This window comes from Lygodium microphyllum, chromosome 12 (assembly GCF_053477565.2).
Source record: "Lygodium microphyllum isolate KBCC chromosome 12, Lygodium_microphyllum_v1.1.10, whole genome shotgun sequence".
Classification (NCBI taxonomy): domain Eukaryota; kingdom Viridiplantae; phylum Streptophyta; class Polypodiopsida; order Schizaeales; family Lygodiaceae; genus Lygodium; species Lygodium microphyllum.
In genome coordinates, this window is record NC_141146.1 from 19,096,866 (window position 1) to 19,115,473 (window position 18,608).

At 40.7% G+C, this 18,608-nt stretch overlaps 1 protein-coding gene across 1 annotated transcript; it reads left to right on the plus strand.

Annotated features, from left to right (window-relative positions):
• The first annotated feature begins 759 nt into the window (after positions 1-759).
• Positions 760-3,971, plus strand: LOC148027506 (uncharacterized). Its single transcript, XM_087689238.1, has 3 exons — positions 760-1,103; positions 1,385-1,514; positions 2,367-3,971. The coding sequence occupies exons 1-3, from the start codon at positions 971-973 to the stop codon at positions 3,775-3,777; spliced, it is 1,674 nt and encodes a 557-aa protein (XP_087545364.1). The 5' UTR covers positions 760-970; the 3' UTR covers positions 3,778-3,971.
• The last annotated feature ends 14,637 nt before the right edge of the window (positions 3,972-18,608 follow it).

Genomic DNA, 18,608 nt, shown 5'->3' on the forward strand with positions numbered 1-18,608 from the left:
TGAGATGTCTCATGTTCAATCCCCACATTTGAGCGGCTCTATGATGTGCTATCCTACAAGGTGCAATGCCCCACTTTGGGGTTATGGGCGACGTCCCACACATAATAAAATATGCCAAAAGGCACCGCATTATTTAAAAGTATTTGGCATTGTGGAGCTCCATTAAATATGTTTGAGTAGTAAGGGAAGGCTCCAGAGTTTGCATGTCATCACTTAGCTCTTTATATTTATTTCATTCGTTTTCATTTTCATGTTATATGTAGAGATGCTTCTGAACTTAAGAGAAAGTGTTAAAAGTATGTCGATTAGGATGACTCTTGGGAGTTTGATTTTCATGTTATATCGAGAGATGGTTTTGAACCTAAGGGAAAGTGCTAGAGAGTACGTTGAACGGGACGAGTCTAGCAAGTCGATGACCTACGCGTGTGGCATGGTTGCGAGTTGGTAGAGATAGAGTGTTGTATGCATGGTAGTTAGTGGCCTAGGAGGGTATCATCTTAGGATGGTTGTGAACTTGTAGCTAGTTAGGAAGAGTGTCACACGTGCCTAGAGGATGGGACAAAAGGGGGGGTATGACCAAAAAGGTTGACATGAGTCAATATCCGAGACACAGAGGGATGTTTTTTCAAAGGCACGAATCTCATGTGACGCAAGTGCGACTGCGCTGCCACGCGCGACAGGCGACTTCTCAGCGCGTGCGACTTATATAAATACTACTACTCACTAGTATAGTCTTTATCTTAAAACCCATTGTAACGCAGCTGCTGCAGAGTCTCTCTCTCTCTCTCCCCCCCCCCTTGCAACCTCCCTGTGGCCGCCATGCCTCATCATTTGGAGCATCGCTCCTAATCAGAGGCATCTTCTTCTTTATTCGTGCAGTATTAAGATAGCTGATCGTATCATACAAGCTGTGTATCCATCCATTCATCAGTACACCTGCACCTGGTAGTGATCATTCCTGATCCTTAATATGGGTAGGCAGCCTTGCTGTGAGAAAGTCGGTCTGAAGAAAGGACCTTGGTCCGCAGAAGAAGATCGAAAGCTCGTCCACTTCATCTCTCACCATGGCTACGCTTGCTGGAGGGAGGTGCCGAAGCTTGCTGGTATCTCTCTATTACTTTGTCAAAGCTTAATATCATGAAGATAAATCCATCATGTGATCTGCAGCTCTCTTCACTTGCACTGGTTAGGATTAAGTGCATTAATGATAATGTCAGGCAGCTTATTAGGCAGATTGATCCAATATTATATCTGCTGATCTCTTCACTAATTACAGTACTGCTTTATGATGTAATATCTGCTGATTTCTTCACTAATTACAGTATACGTACTGCTTTATGATGAATGTTCTAATTCTGATAATCCCGCGACTGCTGCTGCACAGGCCTGTTGCGGTGTGGAAAGAGCTGCCGCCTCCGCTGGACTAACTACCTGCGCCCAGATTTGAGGCGCGGCCAGCTCTCCGACGCTGAAGAGAAGCTTATCATCGATCTTCATGCAGCTATTGGCAACAGGTAATTAGTCGAGTACCGTTGAGACTCGATCAGTTTGTTGATAACCACTGATTAATATATGCTGTAACGATGGCATTAGTGATCATTTGTGAACTGGTAAGTTGGTAATTAGTCCAATAGAAAGCTAGTTCAGCCAAAGCAATGCGGAAATTTTCACATGGAGAACGCAGCAACGATATCATATACAGGAATTTCTGACAATTTTCCCCATGTGGGTTGTAATGCTCAAAGTCATGAGCTTCTGCGAGAAAGTCACTGCGCCATACCAGCTAGCTAGGTGCGGTTGGGGGGCAGGGGGCTGCGAGCCCTTGTATTGCATACTTAGCTAGGTGTGACCACATACTTAACCAGGTGCAGTCGAGGGCGGGAGACGAGCCACCACAGATCTAACTAGGTGCGGTTGGGGGTAGGGGGTTACCAGCCCTCGCAACCCTTGTATTGTACTCACCTAGGTGTGGCAACATACTTAGCTAGGTGCATCACTTGAGGGCGGGAGGCGAGCCGCACCTACCTAGGTATACGGTGTCTTCCTTGCAAAAGTTCATGATCTTGTCGTAATTTACAATGTGAGAGTTATAGTGGGAATTGTGTTAACTATTTCGAGCTTTCTATATATAGCCCATGGCAATGTGGCCACTCTTAAGGAATGATCGTTACTAGTATCTTGGCCGCAATGTTTCATCACTTTGCTGAAGAAAGACCTGGCTCTTCGTGAAAGAAATACTCTACCCAGCCTATACTTAATCTCTCTTGCTCAGCATCATGATTATTATCACAATCGGGACTAATCAATTTACGTCTAGATATTATTAATCGCCTGCCTCTGATTCTTGTGGCCCTCGGGTTTTGTAGATGGTCTAGGATCGCCGCTCAGCTTCCAGGAAGAACCGACAATGAGATCAAGAACTACTGGAACACTCGTATCAAGAAGAAATTAAAGCAAATGGGGATTGATCCGGTCACTCACAAGCCCCTTGCAGAGTTAATGGAGCTTCAACAAAGCCGCAGGTACAATACTATCATGAATAAGGACGGTACTACTTCTGATGATCATCACATGGGGACGGTTGATGATGATGTCGCAGATCAGGCCACCTGCAACCTGAGCTCTAGTGCAAAATCAGGAAGCTCAGTTGGTAGCTGTGCCCAGAAGCCTGCACAAGGCAAGGTGGAGCCTGATCTGAGAAGGCAAAAGGAGGCTGCCAAGAGAGAGAAGATGGAACGGGAGAGTAGAGAAGCACATATGAAGGTGCAGAAGATGAGGGCTGCCCTTCATGCTTTCAACATTAACAGTTCTCGGTCACAAAACATGCAGACTATCAACAATCCAAGCACTGCAGATGCACAGATGATCGTGGACTGCAATACCGGTCCAGCCAGTATAATTACTAGCTGCTGTAGTTTGCCAGCATTAACAAGCAACACAGGTGCTTGTATTAATGACACTAATCATCATCATCATCATCATCTCCTCAAGCGTCCTGATTGTTTCCCTGCTTTCTCAAGCTGCAGCACAATCCAAAATATAATGCCAAATTATCATAGCCGCTCACTTAATCAAACAAGTACTGCTCCTGCAACCATGCAGTCTCCCGCATTTCAAAGGTTGATGATGCAATTCGAAGGAGATTTGCACTCTGATCATGTCCTTAAGCAGCCCGTCGCCTGCAACCATCAGCTTAATAATACCATAACTGCATCTGCAGATGCAGCAGCTGATATTAAGCCTCATAATATTGAGTACAGTACTAGTCCAGCAACTAGTGGCAGCTGCATATTAATGCAGCCAGCTGGGGATCATCGTCAGACCAGCAGCCAATCATACGGGGCCGATCATGATCATCATGCGATGATGGCAGCTGCAGTACCTTATCGACAGATCGATGAATTGGGTGCTAATCATTCCCTCGATACGGGGTTTCATCATGAGGCGTGCGGTACTGAAATGGCATATACAAGCAGCAGCTATGGCGGAGCAGCGACGCCATCGTCCGCCATGATGCTGATTAATGATCATCTCTCTCAGTTCGACCAAGAACTGTGGAGAGGGTACTCGGGCTTAGAAGACAGCGCCTGCACTAATTGCAGCAGCGATGATGCCGACCACGTTAATGCCAATCAACTCATCGATCACAGTAATTGCCTGTCTGCGTCGTGGGCTTCGATGATGCAGCAGCTTTCAGGGAGTGGATGCCCCCATAATTCCGACATGGCAGCATCCCTTGAGCTGCAACGATTAGCGTCCATGCTTGATGCAATTTGATCTTGCAAATATACCTCCCTCTCTCTCCCTCTCCCTCTCTCTCTCTCTCGTTCAAGGATGAAGTGCTTCTTTTTTAATGGGAGGCCCACTTACTTTAACACTCTAGTTTAGTCCTGACTCCTAATTTTCTCTTTTGTAAGTTACTTTTGTATCTCGTGCTATGCGCAACATAGCACTTTGCATATAAATTTACGTCTTCTCATCTCGATGTTAGTGTGAGCTATGTGCTTGAATAGTATGTGTGTGTGTGTGTATATGCCAAACTCTGCCGATTGAGGAGAGAGAAGGTTTTAAATTTCGGTATTACTTTGGACCTCCTCATCATGTTCAACACTCTTTGTTTGCATACTTCTAGCTATTGTATGCGGAGTGGTTTCCTCTCTCTCTCTCTCTCTCTCTCTCTCTCTCTCTCTCTCTCTCTCTCTCATGGTACATAGCTAGGTAGTCTAGTGTTGGCTCGAGAGGTTTAGTGGATGAGCGAGAAGCACTTGGTGTGCATAGAGGCAAAGCCCCAAACGATGAAACTTTACCAATATTATAAGATAGTAGAATAAAAGATTTAGAACAAGTTTCAAGTGGAAATTCATTTTTTACCAAAAAATAGATTTTTAAAAGTACATGGAAATTGGTCAAATTAGCACTCAATAATGCTATTTCAAAAAGTTAAAAAATTTCACCTAATTATGACTCTCGTAGTGGAAGTGCATGCTATACATATCCAAGTATTTTTCATGGTGTAAAAAGATAGGGAGAGAGAGATGAGGCAACATGGAGTAGTTAACTTCCATATTCTTCATGATTCCATATACTTCACACATATACTAAATGACTAGAAAGAACTAGGTCTAAGTGACCTGATGAAACTTCCATATTCTTCATTATTCCATGTACCTCACACATATACTAAATGACTAGAAAGAACTAGGTCTAAGTGGCCTTATGACTACTCACACTAACTAACTCTACCAGAGTTAAGTGTACCCGAATTATTGACTACACTCACATGCTAGAGATAGTTGGACACTAGTTGTCATGTTGGTGTATATGAGTTGAGCTTGAAGTCTCAACACTCCCTCTCAAGCTCGAACTAGCTATTGTACTCCAAGTAGCTCCCTGAAATGAACGAATTTCTCTTTACCAAGTGATTTGGTAAATATATTTGATGTACCTGGTCTTCTATCTTCACATGAAGTAGATCAATCTATCCTATAAGTACCATTTCCTTGATGAAATGGTAATGAACCTCTATGTGTTTGGATCTAGCATGATAGAGGGGTTGCTAGCTAGCATCACACTACTGAGATTGTCACAATGCAATGTGACTTTGATGTCCAACTGGATACCCAAATCATGTAGCAGTTTCACAAGCTAAATTTCTTTGCATATGCCACTAAGGTTGCACCCCTGTATTCTTTCTCTATACTAGATAAAGCAATGGTGGGTTGCTTCTTACTACTCCAGTTGATCATACTGTTGCCCAAACTAAAAGCATAACCACTAGTTGACCTCCTGTCATAAACACAACTAGCCCAATCAACATCCGTATAACCTATCAAGACAAATGATTTCCCATGCTCATAAAACAACCCATAATCAGCAGTACCCTTCACATACCGCATAATCCTCGTGACTACATCCAAGTGTGGCTAACGAGGTTCATTCATAAACTGGCTAATCAAACCCACTACATAACTCAAGTCAAGACTAGTGATAGCAAGTTCAATCAGGCTGTCCACCATCTATTTGTACATAGTGACATCAACTGCAAGTTTGACATTCTTATCCAATGGTGTTTCCATGGCTTTACACTCCATCGTGCCATATTTCAACAACATATCATGATCATACTGTTTTAAAACAACCATATACCTTGAGGTGTAGACACAACCTCAATCTCGAGAAAGTAGTTCAACTCACCAAGATCCTTGACTTTGAATTCATCTTGTAACAATGCTTTAATTTCAACAATCACATGATCATCATCTCCAGTGATGATCAAATCAAACGACATAAGCCACCAAAAAAACATAACCAAGCTCTGTCTTCTTTGTAAACAGGCTGTGATCTGCATGACCTATCTAAAAACTAAGCTTATGCAAATAAGTGCTTATGCGAGCATTCCATGCCCTCAGTGCCTATTTCAACCCATACAATGCCTCTTTTAGTTTATACACATATTTCAAATGGTTAGGATGTGCATAACCCTCAGGTTGCTCCATATACACCTCTTCAAGCAAGTCACCATTCAAAAATGCATTTTTGACATCCATCTGCCATAATTTCTAGCCCTTAGAAGCCGCTAATGCAATGATTGTTCTCACTGTTGCCATCTTGGCAATCGGGTTGAAAGTTTCCTCATAATCTAGGCCATACTGCTGTGCATATCCCTTTGCTACCAACCGGGCTTTATACCTTTTTAATGAACCATCTCACTTGCATTTCACTTTATAAACCCATTTGCAGCCAAATATGGGTACTTTGCCTTCAGGCAACCAGACCATTTCCATGTCTCAATTTCAGCCAATGCTGCATATTTCTTATCCATGGCAGCACATCAATTCTCATCTGTTAACTGCCTCACTGAACTTCGTAGGCTCTCTATAGCCTGACACTTTAGTCATATATGCATAATGTCTGGCACAATACCCACTATATGTCAACCTATCAACTAGTTTTCTGACCCTTTCAAACCTCCTCAATTGCGGTGCATTTTGGGCTTGCCTCTCATGAGGTGGCACATACCTGCTTTGCCTTGCACCATGCGTCATAACTGATGGTATGCCCAATTCGTTGTCAATACTGTCACTACCAGGTGACTCATATCCAATTGTAAGTGGGCCAATCACATCGTCAAACATCTTTTCTTTGCCTTTATCCAATCTCCCCCTCACTGACATATCCGTGTCAGTGGTGCAGATGTGGAGTCGTTCTATCCAAGGACTAACAGAACCATCACCTGTCAGTCCACTCATAAACGTACTAGTTGAAGGATAATTTTCAGTATAAGTAGGGATGGCTGGTCCATCACAAACCACTACATTCAGATTACCATACCATGAGGACAGCTCATCAAAAACTACATCCCTGCTGATCAGGGTTTCCCAATGGACGTATCATAGCATTTGTAAGCCTTTCTCTCCTCTGCATGGCCAAGAAAAACACTTTTGACAGCGTTTGGGTCTAACTTCTTCCTCTTTTCATTAGGCACATGTACATAGGAAATGCATCCAAATAGTTTTAGGTTATTAATGTTGGGCTTGTGCCCATACAGTTTCTCATACTACGGAGTCAAATCATGAACGCGGCCAGCTATAGGTGTTTAGTTTAGCACATAAACTGTAGTAACCACTGCTTCAACCCAATAAGAATTTGGCAATTTCTTTTCATTAAGCATTGCCCTGGAAGCTTCCAGAAGCACCCAATTTTTTCTCTCTGCCACATCATTATGTTAAGGTGTGTAGCTGCCTCTTTATGCTAGATTTAGCAAGGTACCTATCAAATTCTCTAGATACATATTATCCACCTCCATCAGATCTCAGATATGAGATATAAAAGCCAAATTCATTTTCAATATGCTTCTTAAAGTCCTTAAAAACATCGAGCACCTCATCCTTGTGCTTTAGAATGTACATCCATGTATATCGGTCAAAATCATCAATGAAGGATATATAATACCTGGCACCACCAAAAGACACATGATGGGCAAGACCCTATATATCTGAATGTATCAGCTACAAAGGTCGAGAACTATTTATGACATGTCTCATGAACGAGAATCTCACTTATTTTCCAAACTATCAAGCAGAGCATACATGTCCAAGATCAGTGTACTTGAACTTCGACAAGCCAAGTACAACCTCTTTTTACTGCATAATTTTCAACTTCTGTACATTAACATGGCTGATGCATTTGTGCCATATTTCTACATCCCGAACTACTCCATTATCATGAGCAAACATGGATGCCTTCAATTCCAAGATAGATGCATCCAAGGTAAATGTTGTGCCATCTCTCTTGCCTTTGGCAATAAATTTACAACGATTACCATATTCTTCAATAGAACAACCATCCCTGTTGAATCTAACTTGTAGATTTTGTTCCATCTGTCCAACCAACATTAAATTCTTGATAATAGAAGGTACATGTAGCACATCATGAAGGCTCTTCTTTTTGTCATCAGGCATGAGTAACATAACGACTCTTGTAGTTGAATATCATGTTGTGTATCATCACCAATACATAAAAATCCATGAGATCCTGCTACTAACTCATCAAACCATTTTCCATGAGGATTCATATGATTGGATGCTCCTGAGTCTATGTACCATTTCTCATCTTTGGCTTGCTTAGGCATATTCTTTGATACATGCTGCATAGCAAACATTCTATCTCCCTAGTCATCCTGAGTACCACTGGAAGATGCATAATGTCCATGCTACCTACCTTTTGTCTTCATATCAGCTTGCTTTTTATGGCAATCCTTTACAATATGCCCATATCTTTTGCAATAATTATAGTATTTATCCATGTTAGACTGCTCGTACGACTGCCACGAGCAACCTCTACCTCTAGGTGATCTCCCCCTACCTCTAAAGGCTCCAAATCCTCGCTATCCTTGCGCATTTGAGCTGTGCCAAGCATTTTGCTGCTACTTTCCATGTGTGTTTTGAGTGTCTCCTCGACCCCGAAAAGCTCCATGAGCTCTACCACCTCTAGCTCGCTAACTAGAGTAAAAGATAGTATCTCTATCACGAGATGTACTTGAACCCATATTCAAGCCAAGCTTTACTTCTTCATGTAGTAGTGCAAGTAACTCATCCCAATTAGGGGGTTTTGCTTTCACAGAAATGGACATATCAAATGCCTTATAATCCTTGCCTAACCCATTCAATGTCACTGCAATCATATCATCCTCTGAAACACGAGATCCAATAGTAGCTAGTTGGTCAGCTATGGTCTTTATTTCCATCATGTATGCTTTAATGCTCTTGCCATTCCTAGACATGTTGTTAAACTATTGCTTCAGCTGTATGTTCCTTGCATGTGTGACATTACCATAATTCTTCATGAGTGTATCCCAAGCATTCTTTGGGGAATGGCAATGGGTAATTTGCATAGCCATCGCATCAAAAATGCACAAAGAAAAATGTAGTAATTTACTAGCTCTTTCCAACCACTATCGATGAGCTCTCCACTTAGTCTCCACTATTCTTGTGTCAGATTCTGTTCAGGCAATTTGGGTTTAGCTTTAGCCCCTATACACAAATCCCAATAACCTATGCCAATCAAAAAGTTTTGCATCCTGAACTTCCATAGGGCAAAGTTTTTGTTGTTAAGACAATTTGAGTGATGTTATGCCTTGAGCATTGGCCATAGATGCAAATTTAGTGCTCACTTATGAATGCGTGACTCCTTGCACACCCCTCAGGTTTTTATGACAATTTTGTTGAGATTCAAGCTCTTTAGTCTTCTGTTAGTTGTTTACCTTAGTGAATAAGGTTAAGTCACACTGACTTAACTATGGTTAGATCTAGGTCATTTTGATTTTAGAGTGTGTATTGTACACAGTGGACTTGGGACATAGGGTGTGTTGATGGAATGGATTGAACTGACAGGGTGCATGTCAGGGTGCATGTCTACTACCCTGGTGCATGTGCCTTTGTCTCAATCTCTCTCTCTCTCTCAACTTCAATATGGTATCAAAGCGAGATAGACTAGAGTTCTCTCCCTTCCCCTTCTGTTGATGAATCTTTTCCTTCTTGTTCCTGGTCAAGAACTCTTACAGCAAAGCGTGTGCAAAGAGAAGACCCCCTGTTGTTTTTGAGATGTTGACGTGGGCAAAGTTTAATCTGCTGATGGGATGAGTCGTCCCAGGATCATAGTTTTTGAGAATCTGGATAGTTCAGAGTAGTCACTACATCACCAGTCAATAGGCGTGTTGTGGCATCGTCTCGCAAAACTTTACCCAATTTTCCCCGAGAAGGCACAGGGCAGACTGCTACGAGCTAATTAGCAAGACCCCCAATGTGCATCGGGTGGAAGGGGGAGAGCACGGAGATCCGACCACCATGGTTGCAGGCGAGTAACTTGAGGAAGCTGCAGAGAAATGGGCCGTGTGCATATATATACATACACGTGTGGGTCATCGTATTACTCTGGATAGGGGAACACAGTCAATTCTCGAATTGTGTGCACTTGTTGCTACACTGTTGGGCAACAGCTCCAGATCATGCCACAGGATCCTCTTGAGGGCTAAGATTGCAGCGTATACCTATAATTTGGGATTGCTTCAGAGCATGTAAAACATACCGTTACGGAGCCCCTCACAATAGCAACAGTTACACTATGCCAGAATAAATTAAAGATAGCGAGCAACAATCAGTCAAAGATGCGCTGACTGGCGCAAAGTCAACGAGAAGGGAGACGAGATAGTTACTGAAGAGCCTACGGGTTTCCAGATGCGATTGCCAAGCAAAGACGTGAAAAAGGGATGATGATAATGATGCCATCGTACAAACAGACTTGCCTCAATGTATTGTTAACGTTTAGGATCAGCGGAGTATAATTGCATCTACTGCTACTGTTCTTTGCCATGGCTTGGTGCATGTGAAGAGATTTGATATCTTTCTTACCCGGAAAGGCATGGCTGGAAGTATCCTGGTATTGGAGAGTTCCAGTGCTATGATAAGTATTTTCAAAAGAATCTTAGGAAAGCTACTGAAGCTCGTGGGCATCCAACATGGGGCTTCTTAAATAAGATGAATATATCCAATTATGCCTGAGCTGCAATACTAAAAATGGAAGCAATGTTCCTAAGAGAAGGGTAGAGGAGACCAAGCAGAGAGAGGACTGTTGACACTGATGAGAACCATGCGTATGCAGTCGTCTGATTGATAGAATCAAGCAAACCAATGCCTTTGTGGGTTCAAGGGTGCTCATCACAGATGTCGGTAATGTGGCACTAAATGGTTAGTGATAGACATGTGCATATGCAAGAGCATTGTATCCTCAAACTTGACTTCTATAAGGTTGATTTGACAAACTGTTGACTATTTGTAGTCTTACTAGAGTGGAGGTTGGAAAATGTATGAGCAGTGATCCTTATGCAATTGGGATTCTGAAATGTCCAAAACTGACAATTGCTAGATGTTTGAAATGAGCTGAACTGGAATAAGTTCAGCAGAATGTATGATAATTGTTGTGAACTAAAATCTAATGTTTTGCAAAGTTGTTGGAGGTAGGTTAACTACAACTAAATGGGAACAAAAGACATGTATTTTTTGAAAATACAATATTGGTTATTGCTACAGTTTTACAGTAAAAACTGGTTGTACTACAGATCACTGAAGTGTACTGCCTGCTGGCATTTTGAGAAATTGTTGGTTTTGCAAAGCTTAAGACTTTGAAATGGCAAACACAGGAGAAAAGAATACTATCACTCAGATAGTTGGTGAGAAGTTGGACTACAACAATTTCGTTCTATGGAAATTCAGGATGTCTACTTTTTTAATTGGAAGAGGCTATTGGGACCTAGTTACAGGTCTTGAAGATGAGCCCAAACTACTAGAGGATAGACCTCCAACACATGATCAGTTAAAGGCACACAGGACTTGGTCGGAAAAGGCTAGCAAGGTCTTGCATTGGTTATCATTATGTGTGTCAAACACAAAGGCTATGCAAATTGCAAACTGTACTTTCCCAAAAGCTACTTGGGACTTATTGATGAAGAATTATGGGTATGTCACTCATGCGAGAAAGATACAACTGAAGGAAAAATTCACCCATATATCCAGGAATGGAAGGTCTATCGAAGACTATGTCAGTGAGATCAGATCCATTGTAGAACAACTAGGCTCAACTGGAGCTGAAGTTGACGATGATGATTTGGTGGCTACTACCCTCCATGGACTTGGACAGGAATATAAGCAGTTTGATACTTCCATTTCAGTGCGTCAGGAGTAGCCTGATTTTGATGAACTTGTGGCACTTCTATTGCATGAAGAAGTGAAACTTGGACTTAATACAAATACCAGTGGGTCTAAAAATAGTAGGGACAGTGTCTTCTACTCCAATCAAAGGGGTAGAGGTGGAAGAGGAAGATCAAATTTTAGAGGAAGAGCTGCTGGAAATGCATATGTAGCCCGTGGACAGCAAGCTACTGGATGGCAAAATAGGCAGCCTCAAGCAACTAGAGGTGCCTCAAATGATCATGGAAGAGGACGTTATTCACCTAGAGGAAGAGGCACTTGGCAGCAGCCTGAAATGAGTCATGAACGGCAATCAAATGCAAATAAGGATTATCATTATTGTAGCAAATACGGACATGTAGCTAAGGATTGCTACAAGAAGAAAAATGATGAGAGAGTAAGAGGAAAGCAACATGGTAATTATGCTTCTTCTAGTGGTATGCAGGAGGATGACAGGTTGTTTGCTATGCAACATGTAACAAAAGGGTTGTCTACACAAGGCAAAGCAGATGATGTATGGTATATAGACTCAAGGGCATCTAACCACATGACTCCTCATGGAGAGTGGTTTAACACATTGGTAGAAGGTGCTCATGGATATGTTTGCACAGGGGATGATACGCAGCATGACATTATGTATACAGGTACTATTCCCTTGATGATGCATGGTGACAGGTAAAAGAGCCTCTATGATGTGTTACATGTACCCTCCATAACCAAAAAATTGATTTCTGTGGGACAAATGGCTGAACATAATCTACAAGTTAGATTCAATAGAGATGGATGCTACATTGAAGAGTATGGTCAAGGATGCAAACTCATTGCTAAGGGCCAAAGAAATGGCAAGATGTTTACATTGGATACAAAAAGTCCAGCATTGAATGCTCCTATGTACTCACATGACAATGTTGCAGTAAGGGATATTGAGATATGGCATAAAAGAATCGGTCATGTAAATGTTCAAAAGCTGAAGAATATGCATCATAAGCAAGTTGTACTTGGACTTCCTAAGTTCATGTGGAATTGGGACATGTATGTCAGTCTTGTCAATTTGGGAAGCAATCAAGGCTTCCATTTATGAGGCATGTAAGCACTACTACTAGACCATTACAACTTGTACATTTTGATGTATGGGAACCCTCACTGAATGCATCTCTTGGGGGATCACATTACTATGTGTCATTCATAGATGACTATAGTAGGTACACATGGGTGTATGTGCTAAAGCATAAGAGTGGTGTCATGGATGCTTTTCAGGATTTTAAGAGACATGTGGAGAAAGAATTGGCTTGCTACATCTCATGCTTGAGATCTAATAGTGGTGGAGAATATGTCTCTAAAGACTTTGATCACTTCTTGGCAACTCATGGGATTAAAAGGCAATTGACATGTAGGTACACACCACAACAAAATGGTGTGGTAGAAAGGAAAAACAGAGTGATCATGGAATCGGTTCGAACCATGTTGAATGAGAAAAGCCTACCAAATGCATATTGGGCAGAGGTTGTAATGAATGCAGTGTATATCATGAATCGTACACCAACTGCAGGGATACATGAGGTGACTCCTCATGAGAGGCTTTATGGGATAAAGCCAGACATTAGTCATCTTAAGGTTTTTGGATGCTTGGCATATGTACATGTTCCAGATGAAAAGAGAAGGAAGCTTGATCCAAAGGCAGAAAATGCCATCTTTATTGGGTATGCACAAGATAGGAAAGCGTACAAATGCTACAATCCTTCTACTCATGAGACATTGGTCTCGAGAGATGTGGTATTTGATGAGCTGAAATCATGGCATGAGAAGAATATCACCTTGTTGAATGATGATAATGTGTGTCAGAAGACTCATGTACATGCAGGTACAAATGAAAGTGCAGAAATTTCTAGGCCTTCTAAAGATGCTACTACATCAGTTAGTCCTTGGACAAGTAGATTGAGGACTTCAGCATCTTTATCCACTGACACGGGTATATTAGTGAGGGGGAGAAATGTGGATAAAGGCAAAGGCAAACTTGATGATGTTAGAGGGCCACTCACTTGTGGTTATAATTCACATGGCGATGACAACTTGGATAGTGAGTTTGGTATTCCATCAGTTGTGACTCTTGGTGTGAGACATAGATATGTACCACCTCATGAGAGAGGAGAGTCTCATACTGCACCTTAGTTGAGGAGATCAGAAAGAGTCAGGAAGCCTGTGGATAGGCTTACATACAGTGGTTATACACAGTGAGACACTATGCATATATGGCAAAAATCACTAGCTTCAAGGAGCCCACAAAGTTTTCTAAAGCTATCTTGGATGATCATTGGTGCAAGGCAATGGATGAGGAATATTTAGCATTGGTTGCAAATGATACTTGGGATTTGGTTGATTTGCCTGAAGGCAAAATGCCTATTGGTTGCAAATGGGTATACAAAGTGAAGTGCAAATCAGATGGCACATTGGAAAGATACAAGGCAAGACTTGTGGCAAAAGGGTATGCACAACAATATGGTCTTGATTATGAGAAGACATTCAACCCTATTGCTAAAATGGCAACCGTAAGGACAGTGATTGCTTTGGCAGCATCTAAAGGATGGGGTATGTATCAGATGGATGTGAAGAATGCTTTTCTCAATGGTGATTTGGTTGAGGAAGTATACATGGATCAGCCTGAGGGCTATGAACATCCAGATTTTCCTACACATGTATGTAGATTAAAGAAAGCATTATATGGGCTGAAGCAAGCACCTAGAGCTTGGAATGCTAAGATAAGTGCATGCTTACAAAAACTTGGTTTCACTATGGGCAAGGCTGATCATAGCCTATTCACAAAGAAGACAAGGTCTGGTTATGTGATATTAGTCATCTATGTGGATGAATTGATCATTACAGGTGATGATGTCATAGGAATTGGAGAGATCAAGGAAATGTTACATGTTGAATTTCAAGTCAAGGATTTGGGTGAACTGAAATATTTCCTTGGGATTGAGGTTGTCTCTACACCTCATGGTACTTGGTTGTTGCAGAAGCAGTATGCACAGGATATGTTAACCAAGTATGGTATGTTGGATTGCAAAGCATTGAGCACTCCATTGGAGCAAAATGTTAAGCTACTTGCAGATGTTGGACATGAGATTGAGAATGTCACTATGTATAGACAAATGGTGGGTATCCTAATCTATCTTACCATTATTAGACCGAATCTTAGTTATTCAGTTGGACTGATTAGTCGGTTCATGCAGAAGCCTATGAAGCCGCACTTGGATGCAGTGAGGAGGATCTTGAGATATGTGAAGGCTACATCAGATTATGGTCTATTATATGAGCATGGTAAGTCTTTGGAGCTTACAGGATATATAGATGCTGACTAGGCAAGAAGTACCTATGACAGGAGATCTACTAGTGGGTATGCATTTTTCCTTAGTAGTAGTATGGTCAGCTGCTGCTGGAGCAGTAAGAAGCAACCTACAGTTGCACTCTCTAGTACCGAGATAGAGTATAGAGGTGCTGCATTAGCTGCATGTGAGGCAGCATGGCTCATGAAGCTTCTTGATGACTTGGGCATGCAGGAAGTCAAGCCTGTCACACTCTATTGTGATAATATGAGTAGTGTGCTCCTATCTAGTAATCCTGTCTCTATCATGCTAGGACTAAACACATTGAAGTACACTATCACTTTATCAGAGAAAAAGTGACTGCAGGTGACATTGATTTGGTCCATGTGAGGACAAAAGACCAAGTTGAAAATATCTTTACCAAGTCATTGGGTAAAGATAAGTTCGTGCATTTCAGAGAACTACTTGGAGTGAAGTACCCTACTTGAGCTTGAGGGGGAGTGTTGAGATTCAAGCTCTTTCGTCTTCTATCAGTTGTTTACCTTAGTGAATAAGGTTAAGTCACACCGACTTAACTATGGTTAGATCTAGGTCATTTTGATTGTAGAGTGTATATTGTACACAATTGATTTGGGAGATAAGGTGTATTGATGGAATGGATTGAACTGATAGGGAGCATGTCTGCTACCCTGGTGCCTGTGCCTTTGTCTCAATCTCTCTCTCTCTCTCTCTCTCTCTCTCTCTCTCTCTCTCTCTCTCTCTCTCTCTCTCTCTCTCTCTCTCTCTCTCTCTCTCTCTCTCTCTCTCTCTCTCTCTCTCTCTCCTCTCTCTCAACTTCAATAAATTTCCATTCAATAAGATGTCACAATAAAAACCAACAATAAACAGTGTATTTTAGCTCATATGTATGTCAAATACATCCTGGGTCATGTGGCAAAACATCTAGATGTAGTGGCATTCCAAATCGATAGCATGTGTTTGCATAGCAAACATGTAGGTATCCACAGCATTTAATGACTAGCACCAATTTGAAAGCTGCAATCTATAAATAACCAATTGTGTAATCTCTATTGGAATGAGAATATTCTCAACTCAAACAAGCCACAACCACAATATCTAGATGTCATAACCTCTGGGAGTCAATACATAACTCAACAAACACCAATGTTTGTCTAATTCTTCAGGCAACAATGCCATTTATGACTACTACATAATGTTATAGTCATCCCCACTGTAATAGTATCAATAAACTAGTTCAAAATTGAGCATTTAATGGTCACAACATTCCCAAAGTCATTTAGTAACCATGTTACCTCATCCACGTATGGTTAGGACATCAATGCTTACTCCTGTGAGGTTCAACCTTCAAGTTTTATATTATTCCAAGGTTATGATGGTAGTATGTCCGATGTGAACTGCCTATTCATGAAGCTTAATATCTTCCACAATTTCTTAACCAACCAAAGGTAATGGCATAATCACTTATCAATCATGCTACCCTCTGCAGGTATGACATTCATCAACAATAGGCTGCCTTAATCATTGCCATTGCAGAGGAAGAATTAAGTACATTCCATACTAGACTAAGTGATTTTCATAACTACTTGATTGCACTTATTTCTACTGTAAGCATGAGGTCAATGCAATCTTTAGATGGTGTTTGCTAATGACATACCAATTGTACTCTTCAAGTTAATGCTCAGGACTTGTTGTCCAAGCTCACATGACCTGCTAAATTGTCCTTCAATCTATAGAAAATTGGTGCATTCTTCCAATGCTATCCACATTGATTTCTGCTACTATTTGATCTCCAAAGTACTAAGCCATGCATGCTCAAGATTATTACACAGATGCTACACTCCAATAGTAGCTATTGATGGCATTGACTAGGGAATCCATGTGATCATCATGAATTTGTGCCATTTCATGTGACTGTCCATGCTAATTTGGCAGTAGTACACCTCAAGTATTTGTGATTCATACACCCTTAGCATAGCACTTGGGTTAATGCTACTTTCTGAAGAAAAGTGTCTCAACTTGATGATTGCAAGCTATGCTTGAATAGTAATTGATTTGATCACTGCCATGCCGATCTGGCCACTCTTGGCACTATCCACATTGGGCAGAAGAATCACGTGTTTGCTACTTTGGGACAAAGCTCCTAATTTTGCATACTTTAGTTGATAAATGAGTCAACATTGTAAGCATGTGTTAGCTCCATGCTACCACAAACAATCTTGTGAAAGACTTGGTCCTAGCTATTCTATCTCGATGTATTTGCTGCTCTTCAAAATACCTTGGTCACAGAGCTCACCAACAAAGCTCCATTGCGAGTCATTAACCCCTTTATATGCTGCCTCAATAGACCTTGTACAACTGTTGCATTGGACCAAAGTCACAGAGCTTCCTAAAGCACAATGGCTCTAATGCCATGTAAAAAGATAGGGAGAGAGAGATGAGGCAACAAGGAGCAGTGAACTCCCATATTCTTCATTATTTCATGTACTTCACACACATACTAAATGATTAGAAAGAACTAGGTCTAAGTGACCTGGTGACTACTCACACTGACTAACTCTATCAAAGTTAAGTGTACCCGCCTTATTGACTACAACTACATGCTAGAGACAGGTGAACACTAGCTGTCATGTCGGTGTACATGAGTTGAGCTTGAAGTCTCAACACATGGGAGCTATAATCAGCTTTTTAAAAATATGAGATGGGTTTGATTGGAAATACTAAAATTATTTGACTTTATATGAAAGTAGACTCAAAGATAGATATATAACTATACACTTCTTAGCTTGTTTTAACCTTTTCTATTATTTTTCAATTACTAGTTTCTTGATCTCTCTCATTGATGAGAAATAAAACTTTTTATAGAGGGTTCAAATTGCCACAAAAGGAGATTTATTACTATTATAAGACTAATATTAATATTAATAAAGAATATATATAGATGTGTTAACTATTAAATCAATATGCTAACATTAAAGTAATATTATATATCTTGTCAACACTTATTATATAGTAAGGTTAATATTGATAGATAATATATATTTATGTATTAATTATTGATTTAATAATTAATATGAAATTAATATGTTATACATATGTTAAAAATACTTTCATGATGAAAAATTAGACTACTTTGAGAGTACATTAAGTAAGGCCTCTAGTCCTTCAATTACATTTCTAAGAATTAATATAAGATATGACTAATCACCTTCATCGAGCTAGAGATATATACATTGGTGCCTTCAAGGGTTCACATTTATGCTGGCTAATGCATTGATATTGCAAAAGCACAACTTTGAGGAGTTATTTCCATATATGTGATATTGTATCTTTGAGTATGCTAATTGTTAGATATGCTAGCACTCGGGGAAGTTACTATATGTATATCCTCTACATCACGTGCGTTCAAGGCCTATTTATAAATATCCTTATCTATGAAATTTTCCCAAATAAAAAATAACCCTTAAATCCTATTCAATTTGTAAATAACCCCCTTATATTACATCCTTATATATGTAAATAA

Excerpts from the sequence above, each read along its gene's own strand:
- LOC148027506 (XM_087689238.1), top strand. The coding sequence starts at position 971 with ATGGGTAGGCAGCCTTGCTGTGAGAAAGTCGGTCTGAAGAAAGGACCT. Across the intron at positions 1,104-1,384 it reads GGAGGTGCCGAAGCTTGCTG|GCCTGTTGCGGTGTGGAAAG; the intron begins GTATCTCTCTAT and ends GCTGCTGCACAG. Across the intron at positions 1,515-2,366 it reads CATGCAGCTATTGGCAACAG|ATGGTCTAGGATCGCCGCTC; the intron begins GTAATTAGTCGA and ends CGGGTTTTGTAG.